The 12,988-nt window shown below is 35.3% G+C and overlaps 1 protein-coding gene across 2 annotated transcripts in view; it reads left to right on the plus strand.

Moving 5' to 3' along the window:
- Positions 1-2,892: 2,892 nt before the first annotated feature.
- The window catches only part of LOC117170723 (caskin-2), a 275,083-nt gene continuing 264,987 nt past the window's right edge, over positions 2,893-12,988 (plus strand). The window contains exon 1 of one of the 2 annotated variants that reach the window (XM_033357742.1): positions 2,893-3,098. Coding sequence is in view for 1 of the 2 variants with exons in the window: in XM_033357739.1 (XP_033213630.1) it covers positions 5,359-5,377 (19 nt within the window). In the remaining variant the exon portion in view is untranslated. Of the gene's footprint in view, positions 3,099-5,313; positions 5,378-12,988 lie in introns of those variants that run through there. The other variant, XM_033357739.1, reaches the window with a different exon arrangement.

Below are 12,988 nucleotides of genomic sequence, written 5' to 3' on the forward strand. Positions count from 1 at the left end.
TTTTAAGTTCTCGAAATCTAATAGAAATGTTTTAAAATCTTTTCAAACTTTTTAAATCCTTTGAAATCCCTTAATTCTTGTGAATAAACTCCTTCAAATCCATTATAATATAAAATCCGTTGAAATCCTGTGAAGTTACATGAAATCTGATGGTATTCCTTTCAATATCTTGAAATATTTGAAGCCCTATGAAATCCGTTGAGGCCCAGAAAAATTGATTAAAATACCTTATTAAAAGTCTTTAAAATCCTTTAGAAGTACTGAAATGCTCCGAAATCTTATAAAACCTCTTAAAAGTCGTTTGAATTATTGGTAAATCTCTGAAATTCTCTTAAATACATTGGAATCCTTTCAATATTCTCAAGTCTTATAAATCCTATGAAATCTTTTCAAATCTTTCGAAATTTAAGGAAATTCTTTTAAAACGCAGATTAACCGAGGTATTCGCAATTATCTTTAAATCTTTAAAATCCTATAAATCGCCTCATCTTTGTAAAATTCTTTGCAGATTATAGAAATATTATAAAATGTTTAGAATTTTTGTGTATCTATTGAAATCCGTCAAAAATCACTTAAAATATTTGAAATAATAGCTAATCACTTCATTGGCTCTTGTGCAATCCCTTCGACTGCCATAAAATCATTTGAATGTCCTGAAAATATTTAAAACCTTTGAGATTTTTTTAAAATAATAAAAATCATTGGGAATTCTATAAATTCCCTTGAAATTGGTTGAAATCCTTTTATATCACTGCAAATATTTCAGAAAAATGGGTTAATGGCTTTTAGGACGAGTCTGCAAGTTTTTTATCAGGTCGTTTGGTGAGTCATTCCGCTTCTGAGCGCTATTTTTTATAAATAAATATTTGACTGCTAATAAGAAACTTATCTAAGACCGCCCCACTCCAGCCACTTCTCTGGATGCGTGCCTCATGTTACGCAAATGATCATTTCCGGTGGCGATTTTTTTCGTATTCGAATGTCGTCCTTGATGGGAATTTTCTTTCTTCTTTTATGGGTATTTTCAGAAGATTTAGAAGGATTTTATAGGAACTATAAGGTTTTAAGGGATTTTAACATTTATAAATATTATTTTTTCTATGACAAAAACATTTTTGGCGTGTCTGCAATATATTACTTCATTATTTTCTTCTTTTTTGTATCTGTTGGCGCACTTATTTTTATTATATAAATATAATAATAGGCCCGCCAAATGCTTTTTTTATCTTCTTTTATTTCTGCAAAGCATGAATTTAACATCGTTTTATCAATTACAAGGTATTATTTATCAAACTGATAGTAATTACTGCAATAGTTCATTTACTACTTTTAATAATGTTCCTTTTTTTAAAGCATGCATTCATTCTTAAATTTTCTACTATTTGTAATTGACTTTATTTTATCATGTTGCAACTTATCGAATCCATAAATAAATATAATGTTAAATATATATCATTTAAAAAAATCAAATTCCAGTTTATTTCTGTTTTAGATTTAAAAAAAAATTTTTTACACTTTTTGAATGTTTCCAAATTTAAAAAGTACTATTATATGTGAAGTTTTATTATTTTTCAAAACGCAGTTATATGTGCTTAAGTTATAATGAAAAATTAATACAAAAAATTTGTTAAAGATTCCCTCAACTTTTTTTTTTACTATAATTATAACAATATAGTTTCAAATGTAGCAGTTAAAGTACTGCTCCAGAAAATATGAATGACATTCGTTTTTCGTGCACAAATCCTAATAAAAATCAATACATTTCGTAAATTTAAAATAAACAAAAAAAAATTATAACCCCATACCGAAAATCATTCACGGCGAATCAAAATGAAAAATTGCGAAAAAAAAAAAACACTTTTTATTAACCGGTCACTTTTCACTTACTGTAAATATTTTTGAACTTATTTAATTACCTTTATATTTGTCCAATTTCACTTTACTAAATTAAAAACAACTGATAGTTTTATTCAACTTTATTACATTTATTATTTTAAAAATTATTGTCAGTTTTTCTTTATCGATGATTCGGAACCTACCTGCCACGCCGCCAACCGTATATTTTTGGTACAACTTAGTCATCGCATCCTGCTTTCAAACTACGCACACGACCCTCTTTGGAGCAAAACCATCCGCTGTGCACAAACTATATAGTTTTAGTTGAAATGACATTTAGGTGAATCGAGATTTAGTTCGATTGTATAGCAACCGTATTTACCTCGCGTTGCGCGCTCGATCTTTGCATTTCTCCCACAATTGTGCACCTTTTAAAATTAAAGGTTTAAACATGGACAACTATGACTTGACTATTGTGAATTCTGTTTTTTAAATGCTACTTCGGCTTTAGCGAACAAATTCCTATCGCGTATTTCGTACTACGCATGCGACTTCGTCCACAATGTTAACTTTTGTACATTAAGTTCAAGACTTTTATGTTAAAGTATATACTAATCAGCTTTTTTAAACCCCGAAAATAATGTAAAATTTTCCAAATGACCTGGTATTCTCGCTATTTCCTAAGAAAGCACTTAAATTGTGATGTCTGGTTTCTGTAACCATTCAGTAAGCCAAATTGACACCCACAACGGTCTTCTGTAGCCCCATAGGGCATATCACATAATCGCACTGTGGTATACAGTGGCAGGGCCAATCAGTGTGAATCCCCGATCCTCACATTACCAGGTGACAAGGCGGCGCGGCGCATGCTATGCATCGGATCTGCAGGACGCCGTCCGCGACGAGACATGTGCGGTGTAATCGATATCGCGGGGTTCGCGGGGTGCGTTAGACGGAGAAGGATTATTCTCCTAAGAGAGAAGAAAGAGAGCGCGACGTTTGCGTCACAGTACGAACGCCGGTAAGTAATCGGTGTAGCGAGTAGCCTCTCACCCGAGGTGTTTGTCATTCTTTCCTTCGGGGGGTTTCAATTCGCGTTTCGTCGCGTCTCGCTCTAGGCCCGTAGGGGTGCAACGCCCTAATATCATGCATACGCGAATCGAAATAACGGCTCCCAACGCTGGCGAATCTCCATTGAAGGGATCGAGATGAACTTAACCCTACTCGAGTCAGTCCTCGTCCAGCGGGACTTACAAATAGTGGTGAGTGCACACCATAGAAACGTAGAGAAAGAACGTGAGTGAACGAGAGAAAAAGAGAAAGCGCGAAAGAGAAACAAATAGTTAGTCATGAGGACGAAGACAGGAATATAGAGAAAAAGGGATTGAATGAAGGAACCATGGCGGACAGGGGGGGGGGGGGGGCACATGAGTGTAAGTCTGACCTTAAAGTGGGGTGACCAGAAACTATCGGGTGAACATGTAACCTAGAACCAATAAAACATGTAACATGGCAGAATCCTGTAAAATTGATATGACTCGTCTGTTATATTTTTATAATCAAGTACCGGTACAGAGAGTGCATGATAATTCAATTTTCTGCATAGTGAGAGTAGGTTCTTGGAATGTTAAGAAAATTTTAAAACCTCATTTATGTTCGGAGAATTGTTAAAATTTGAAAAATTGGAGTCTTCTAAATTGAACGATTTTAAACTTCAGAAGTTTAACATTAAATACATTTTTTACTAACTCCATGATAGTTCTGACAATTTTAAGATAACCTGCACAATTTTAAAACAATTTAGAAAATTAAAAATTAAAAAATAGAAATCGTTTAAATTGGAACAGTTCAAATTCAACAACCTGCAATTTTAGTGAACTATGTAGAAAAAACAAAACAAATTTTAACTGAGCATTTGTTAATATTGCGGGAAATAGAATTTAAATGACTTAAAATGGATTAATTATAAAATTTTAAACGTGCATAACTTTAAATTAATTAAGAATCATCAATTTTATCGTACGTGTAAAATTATGCATTAAAAAGGGTCCAATTTCAATTTTTACGTCATACTGTTTAAAATGCTATCGTCCCAACACGGGAAAAAGTGGAGAAAAGTTTTTGATAATCTATGAGATAGTGATTTTAGAATATACAAGACCTAAAGTTAGCATGTCTACTTCAAATTCTAAATAGAAAAATTAATAGGACAGACAGCTTTAATAAACATTCAAAAAAGTATAGTTTAACTTGTAAGCTGTTGTAAATAACTCATTTCGAAAGTAAGCAATGAATTGTGAGTTTAACTCTCGCAAGTGTTTATACTTTAATGCCGTTTTTTTTGTACCAAATTTTCACAATATAAAAATATATCAACGAATTACAAAAAAAATCTGTTTAAAGAGTAAATTTTTGCCCTTATTTTTATTCCATTGATTTCTCTTTGCGCCTAAAAATTTATTTTACAATTTCAAAATTGTCGGTACATATAAAAGTGACTTTTTATATTTCGAGAACATTGTGCTGTATTTTAAGTGAAAGTTAATTACACTATGATTGGCGTACGCTAACGGGTATTCAGTATTTTGCTATAAATTAAAATAGTTGTGAAATCTTTCATCAATAAACTTAACCAAAAGTAGACCTGGGACTAAAAAAGGTCTCGTAGAAATAAAAAAAATCGTTCATTTCGCACATAAATATTGCACATAAATTAACAAAGTTATAGTTATGAAATAAATGATTTTTTCAATTGATTATTTTATTCTACAATTAACTGAAGCCGAAAATCAAGAACGAGTTCATAAGCGACAGTTACGTTAAAAAAATTTGAGAGAAGAATTAAAGCTTTTCGAAGTATCTACAATTTTTTAAACTAGTTTCTGATAGTACTCGTCTTTTTAGTTTTATGAGTCGCAAATTCTAGTTTTTTTAAAACCATTTTTTGATAAGACTTGATACTTTGGTCTTAATAATCGAAAGTTAAGTAGACTCTACGACACTTCTCGTTTTCAAGGCTGTAGGGGAAGCGAACTGGAAGTGTCAGATAACCCTCTCTCCTGAGTCAAGCCCTGTACGGCGTAGTAGGCGTAGCCGGCCGCGTATGTGTTTGCGTGAGATGAAACAAGGAGTGAGGGCAAGCGAACGAAGAAGAAATCGGGAAATAAGAAGTCTCGTAGCGGGTAGTGTCGTAGAGTCTACTGTACTATGAAAAAATTCAAATTTTGAGCCATAAGATGAAAAATGTATCAAAAAGTCTTAAGAAGGAATTATATGCAGATTTGAAAAATTTCTAAAATATTCTCAAAATCGATTTTTTAATAGGTCTTGTCATTTCGGTATTGTCCACCGAAAATACTATTCCATTCTTCGACATAACTCATCGCGTTGCATTTATTTTTCGAAATTGATATGCAAAAATCGAAGATTACTACACGTGAATTTTAACTGTAGCAATTTCGATTTTGGTGTTCCAAGAATTACGATGCAGTGGTAGTTACAGATGAGAGGATCCGCGGGGGAATGTGCCATCCAAGTCAAGGTCAGAACCAAACCCGTTTTACAATTAAAATTCGCGTGTATATTATGTCAGAAGACGCAAGATACGAATAAAGTTTAAAAGAAGACTTCTTGGAGTTTTTTGACCATTTCCAAAATACTATGAGAAACAATTCCTATTTTAGCAGAAAAATGCGAGATAGGGAAAATATTCTGAAGAAAGGTAGCATTGTAAGGTGGCTCAAAAAAATAAACATACCTACATTTAAAAATATTTGACGAAAATCGAAAGCGCAGTGCAAGTGGCACGATGAGAATGCGTAAATCAAGTCTACAAAGCTTTAAGCAATTTAATCTTTAAATATACTTCATTTCGTCAAAAATTCTGAATATGAAGAAACATAAAAAGAACTGGGATCTAAAGAAAATGTTTTTGCAAAAGTTTCATTTAATCATTTAATCAAGATCCGACAGACGCGCGTTCTAGACGAACTGAAACGTGCCAGCGAAGCGAGCCGCGCTCGATGAGAATGTGCCCACGCAGCGGGCACACTTTTATAACATTAAAGTGTTCTAGAAAGTTCGAAAATATTCTAAAAAGAGCCTATGTCATTCTGTCATCTAGATTCTAATATTATATTATTCAGAAGATTTTTTGTTTAGTACAATAATGCACTAAAGTAAATGCTATTACCTGTGTAGCTTCCAAATATACAAGAATATTGACTGTAAATCAAGGATGGCAGTGCAGTACTACTAGATCGCCCACATTTTTATCGAAGCTGGGCTTATTGTTGCATGAAATTTTCCTAAATTATCAAATACACATTGTGGTAACAGAATTTTTTCAAAATCTTATTCATTGATAAAAGATTTTTAAAATAAAATTGTAGTTCAAATGTTAACGTAGTCATAATTTGCTGAATGCTACAATGATATCGCGATCTTTAATCTGATTTTCTCAGAACTGATTAATTTTTTGAATGAAACCTTTTTTATGCTTATTCGGTATTCCCATATCTCGGTAGCATGTTATTATTTTCGGAAATAATAAAAAATTTGATTTTTAATCGCTTTCCAAAACCAATTTTTAAAAGATATGTAATTTTAGTATGAACATTCTCGGCCTTTTGCAGGTTTTTAAATGTTTTTATTGAATAATTGCCAACATGTTTCGAGTCGGATCCGAGTCCTATTCAACATGCAGTTTTTGTGATTAGTATTCGAAAATTCATAACAATATCATCGTATATCGTCCATCGTGAATGTTGATAGTTAAAAGTAAAATAAAAATTTGTGTGTGTGTGCTCTATATTTAATTTGGAGCATAATTTTGAACAGCATAATCTTGAAAACATATTTAATTTTTATGATAGGTGGAATATCGCAAAAATATCCTTTTTTTTACATTTTTAAAAAGATGATTAAGTGCGATATGGCAAGGTAAATCAGAGATATTTTACCATATATCTTTATAATATTACTACACTATCTTAATATTATGAATCAGACTGTCAATTTTGATAAAACTAGGTTTCGTTAGTTTCGTTGGTTGTTGTAGTTGAATTAACTATATTCCCCTTAACTTTTTTACTAAGTAATTCTTGTCATTTCAACTAAATTTAGTTATGCCAGAGCTAAATGTTGGTTTTGAAAAAAATTGTAAGTGTGATACGTATGCCAGTGTTCTTAACATGGGGCCACACAAAAAATATATTAAGCTTTTTGCAGACAATTTTACACTTTGCACGCTAATTTCGATGTCCAGAGTTGGTCCAACTGTGGTTGAACTGTGATTGTAACATTTTTTGTTGTTGATTAGTATGCCATAAGCTTAATTTCAGTAAACGTCGGTAACAAGAATGAGCAACTACAGAAGCGACAGTGGCGGATTTATGTATTTACCGCCCCTAGGCTAACAGAGATTTGCCGCCCTTAAACTGACAGAAATTAACTTCTCGATTTTGAATCCTTTGTAAGACAAGTAGTTATCAGATTTTGCCGCCCTAGACTGCATCCTATGTAGTTCTGTATGGTAAATCCGCCACTGAGAATTGACCTAGTCTATCCCCTGATAAATTAACGTTCTGTATTTTTTCCTCCGTTTTTTCCCCTGCTGAAACATAGTGAAAACTTCAAATTGAGAAGATATTTACAAAATTAAAGTTTTGAAATTTCGGGAGATTTGGCAGTGTTGCGTTGTCAGATGTAATAAATAAATACGTCGACTCATGACTGTTCCATAAGACATTAAGAATAGTGAATATCTTGATGCTTATCCTCTTCAGACACCCTCTCCAGTGACGGCCCTGATGAGAGGTTGGAAAACTTATAGTCTGTTACCATGGCGACTCCCCAGCTCCCCTGGTAGTATCCCATGTTTCGACACCGATTCTTCGCGATACTCTGCAAAGTGCAAAGCTACAAGTCTACAGCAACTCTTTAGCCTACACCTACAATCATATAAGGGGTCCTTAAAGCAGAGTTGAGATACTTGTCCTATACATAATTTTTAATTGATATTCCAGGCAGAAAGCAAGAATTCAATTTGTTCAAACTATTATAGTATTGTAAACATAATCCAAGATTTCTGTTACCTATAATTCCAGAAATACAAGAACTTTTGATGGTTCGTGTCTGTGCTCAGTTCAAAAGTTTCTTTAATTTTGTTATATTCACAGATTGAAGTAACTTTAGTTCAAAGAACTTGAATTAATTTTAATAAGTTAAAGATTCGAAGCGAATTTAAAAGCAGTCTTTAAAATAAAATAAAATTGTATATTGTTGGTACCTACTTTCTGTTAGTGGTATTCAAACAAATTTAATAATTGGGTCAATTAAATCTGACATCTTTCAAAAAGGTAGTTAAGATGTAACTGAACAAGTGGTCAAAATGCTGTCTTCTTTAACTTGCTCTACAGGTTCTCACCCCATCTCTCTTTTGTTTCGTCCCAAACGTCCTTGCCCTTGGCACCGCAACCCCTTTTGACCGACCTTGATCAACACATAAGCCTGTTATCCAAACAATCCAAGCTTATGAACCATGAAATCCACCCCTTAAAATAGATTTTAACCGGCAGGATATCAGCACAAATTTATTATTAAAACCGATTTTCGATTTTCAAAAAATTAAACACTACTTGTGAAGTATATTGTAATATCGTATAGTTTAAATATTTCAGTTAACTAAAAAAACAAATGTTTTTTTAAATCACTTTTTATTTCTCTTCACTGTGAGCAAATGGCACTAATCAACAATTATTGCTCTGTTTGGAAAGAGATAGGTAAAAATAGTAAAGGACTTTTTTGTATAGGGTGACCATCCATTCGGATTTACCCGGACATGTCCTCATTTTAGGGCTTGTGTGAATTGTCCTATAGGATTTTTTACTTTGTCCGGGTTTTTACCCGAATTTTTGAAATGAAAACTTCTAATTTTTATTCAACTGTTGTACCTTTTTTGAACAAAATTTTATCATTCAATTTAATCCTACAATTTCTTCTTTATTTCACTTAATAAAGTGCTATTAAATATTCCTACTATACGAAAAATATATATGTGTGCATTTGTGATATTGATGAGAATCGTTTTCAAACTTCTCTATCCTACTTTTTCCCTTTGTACATAAATTTTTGTCCTACTGTGTCCTCATTTTTGAAAGCTTGTTATCCTATTTTTCGAAAATCAATTATGGTCACCCTATTTTTGTAGAATTTATTGTTTTATTTAATCGCAGGCTTCTTCGAAAACACACAACGCTCAATTACTAAATTAATATTTCCTGAAATATAGAAAAGAATATATTTTTGAGAAATCGTTACCACCATCCATCCTAAACCTTGCCAAATTCCAATACGATTGCGTTAGTTGCAAGTTTTATTTGGTTTGGTTCTGACAGATTGTTTCCGATATTAGGGCTGAGAATGCGCTCTGAGTCAGATAGGGTTGACCAAAGTGACAAATTAACCTACAGTGACAAATGGGTGACTGGGACTTTTAAATAAGTTGAGAACCCTATCGCGTTAGGAGCTTGCCCCTGAGCACTAATATCGAAAAAAACCATAATAATATAAAGAGTGGTACTTGAATTACGTCACAGATTTTCAGCCCCCATGAAAAAAATGCCATAAAACAAATATATGTAAATCATAACCTCGAACTCTTGCACTCTGCCTATACATTTTTTTTCGTTAATCTAATTATTCTAACATGATGACGATTTTTCTAATTGACAATCTTCGAGTTCTTCTACAGTATTCTATATTAGATTTAGATTTGCACTAAATACATAATTATCGTTTAAAAAATCCGCAGCGCAGGCACATTCGCATTATGTGCTGCGCGAGCGGCTCGCAAATTTGAGCGCGCATAGGGCACGTGACTGTTGGTTCTCGCACTTCGCACTTGATAACACGTCTATCTAGCGCTTCGCGCTTGATAATGTATTTACCTCGCGCTATGCGCTCGGTCTTTGTATATTCACCACATTTGTGCACAGACTTTTTAAAGCTAAACATCAAAGCATTCACAACAGTAATTTGATAATAGTGAATTCTCTTTTGTTAAAACTCCTTCGGCTTTAACGAATACATTCTCAATTGTCATCGCGTATCTCGTTCTTCGCACTAGAATTTGTCCCTCAAATTGTATATCATTTCCATAAATGTGTATTATTACAATTCATAACATGCTTTGGTATTAAACCAGACATAGTTTTATTGTATCGTTTAAAAAATACGCATTCTTTAAAATAAACTTTTTTTATTAAACATGTTATTGCAACTTCTGTCGTTTTTTCAAATATTGAATTTACTCATCGTTTAATTCACTAAAAGAGTCTCTCCAAGCGTCTAGGGTGGAGAGTCTAGAGGGGGGGGGGGGGGGGTAGTTTCAACCGAGAGTCATATCTGGTTAGTCTTTTATGCTGAGACGGTTACCAACCATCAGCAGGGTTGGGTTAGATATGAGTTCATTCGAAATTTGTTATGATAATCTTGTAGGGCATTCAAAAAGCAACATTTTTCTCTTTTTGACTTTTTTTCATAGCGTGCGTTATTTGGCTTAAAATGTTCATTTTCATGTGTTTTTTTTTAAATTTTATAAATGGTATAACCCCGATAATTTTTGGTTTTATTAAAAAAAGTCATTATGACAAATTGTTCGTGTTTTGAATATTATGAATATCCATGCAAAGAATTTTTGAATCTTGAAAAAAGTGGACTCATAAATATTCAAAATGCGCTCACTTTTTGAATTTCCATTCAAAATAGCTGGCTAACGAACTTGACATTTAGTTTAGAACGCTAAAAAAATATACGAAAGTCCAACCAATCTGTCAATTATTTTGAAGGATATCGTGCCTGCAAACTAAAAAAACGCAATAGAGCGTTTTCTAATCACAAACTTTTTATAAAATTTGCATGTTTCATATTATTCCTAACCTGATCAAGACTTTAGCTGACCGTTTTTGGGAAAAATAACCTATAAAAATAACACTACATACGGCCCGCGCTGGCGATCTGCTTCGCCTTGTACGCGACAGTGCCCGAGGATAAAGGTAAAAGCATCGACAACTGTAATTTGGTGATTGTGAATTTTTTCTTGTTAAAGCTCCTTCAGCTTTAACGAACTATTGCCGAAACTTTTGACTTCATACAGACTAAACGAAGGTTTCGCATGTATATGTAAAAACAAATTTTTTTTCCAATTCAACGAATAATTATGTATCTGAGAAAATATTTATTTAACTCCAAAGAAATCTAAATTACTTTATCCGCTGATGGATTAATTTATTAATTTCGATACGATCTGCCTTTGGTTCGCTCAAGAGGGGAAAAGAGGAAGGATGAGTTGAAAAGGATATTATCGTTTCGTGGGAGGGGGGCGGAAGAGAGGAACAGGGTTAAATGTTAGGAGGCCAGAATCTGTAACGGATTTGGGGGACGGGGGTGAGAAAGGTGAAATGTCTAGGAAGGCTAAGAAGCCTTAATATATTTTAGGGAGGAAGAGGAACAAAGTGGGGCATGAGGAAAGGAGAGGGAGATGTAGGAAGTTTATGTGGGGGAGGGTGAAGAATGTGAAATTTGTAGGAAGCAGTATATCTTTTTAAGGGAGATGAACGGTGCGAGGCAATAGGACAGGTTAGGAAGTCGCAATGGGTCGTGGGGAGGTGAACAAAGGAAGGAAGCGGGAGAATCAATATCGTTGCTTGGAGGATGACTCAGAGGTGGCGATGCGTGGTGACGGCTCCAAATAGACATATCCTTGGGTCCTCTGCAGCCAGGTGCCATGAGACCGACAAGTAATATTTATTAACTTCTTGTCAACGAGTTAATTAGATTAAAGAAACTTGGAGGCAATGAAGATCCTTTCTGCCTGTTCCGCTTCATAGCCGACCGGCTTTGCAAACTCCTAGGGTATGCCAAGCGAGGCCTGTCCCTCCCGTAGAACTGATAGTTGGGACACCCGTCCTTCAAGCCGCCACACGGCCGGTGCCCCTCGGCGGCCTTTCGCACCAGGTCCCGGTAAAAATCTCGCCGCTTCCAGAATGCGGCTATGGCAGAATTCTCTTTTTTAATATTCAAGTCCTCCATTTTTTTGCGTGTGGAGGGTACATATCCGTCCGGGATGTGCTGGACGTTGACGAAAATGTACGTGTCCGTCTTTAAGGATAACACCGTGGCACGGTGCTGGAAGGGTGCCACTGGTATTAAAGTCTTTCGCGCCCGTGACTGCCAGGCCTGTTTCTCCCTTCACCGCTTCAAGGCCCTCCTAGGTGATTCTCCCCCTGGTAGTAGGGGGGGGGGACTTAATGGTGTGCTCCGGGTCGTGGCTCTGGATGGGAACCGGTTTCTTCCAACGACGAAAGTCCCCACCTTCTGGTGGGAGAACGAAGGTCTTGATGGGCGCTGATGGCCTGAGGTTCCAACAGCGACTGGTCGTGGACCGACCGGTATCCTTCGGATCGAGGGGGTTGGCAGGTCCTCCTGCTCACGGCGGCGTCTCCTCTGCCTGGGATTCAAACCACCCATCTAAGTTGATTGTCTTCGGACTGCCGGAGCGGCGTTGATGTGTCGAAAAGGGTGGATGCGAATCCCCAGGTTTGTGACTTAACTTCTCCGGCTGGTAACTGGCGGACTGCTGGAGCGCCGGCAGTTAGCACGAGGAGTAGGATGGATCGACAAACGAAAGGCACCAGGCAGGCCTCTCCTCCCAAACAAAACTGCTACGTTTAAAAAGTTACTCTGAAAAGAGCAGGTTTCAAATAAAATGGATGAACATAGAAGTGATTCCTATATTTATGTTTGTCTTTATTCGAGCAATTCCCTAGGCTAAGAGAGCAAGCTCAGACAAAGAAACACTAGAGCGGAATACGTCCGACTAATGGGAAGGCTCGAAGCCGAGTGACGACGGTAAAAAAAAAAAAAAAAAAAAAAAAAAAAAGGTGGGGATGAGGGGGCCCCAACCATCGCCCCCTCTCATGAGATCCAATGCACGGGAGTGGGCGGCTGGCGCGCTCTCGCGATGTATGATCTCCCCGAAGAATAATCTGACTGGAAGAAGTTGTTGTGTGTTACCCGTTTGGGCATTGTTACACAATCTGAGAGAAATTTGACATGACTTGAATTAAGAGTGACGTTAATTATATGTGGG

The sequence above is a fragment of the Belonocnema kinseyi genome, chromosome 4 (genome assembly GCF_010883055.1).
Source record: "Belonocnema kinseyi isolate 2016_QV_RU_SX_M_011 chromosome 4, B_treatae_v1, whole genome shotgun sequence".
In the NCBI taxonomy this organism is placed as follows: domain Eukaryota; kingdom Metazoa; phylum Arthropoda; class Insecta; order Hymenoptera; family Cynipidae; genus Belonocnema; species Belonocnema kinseyi.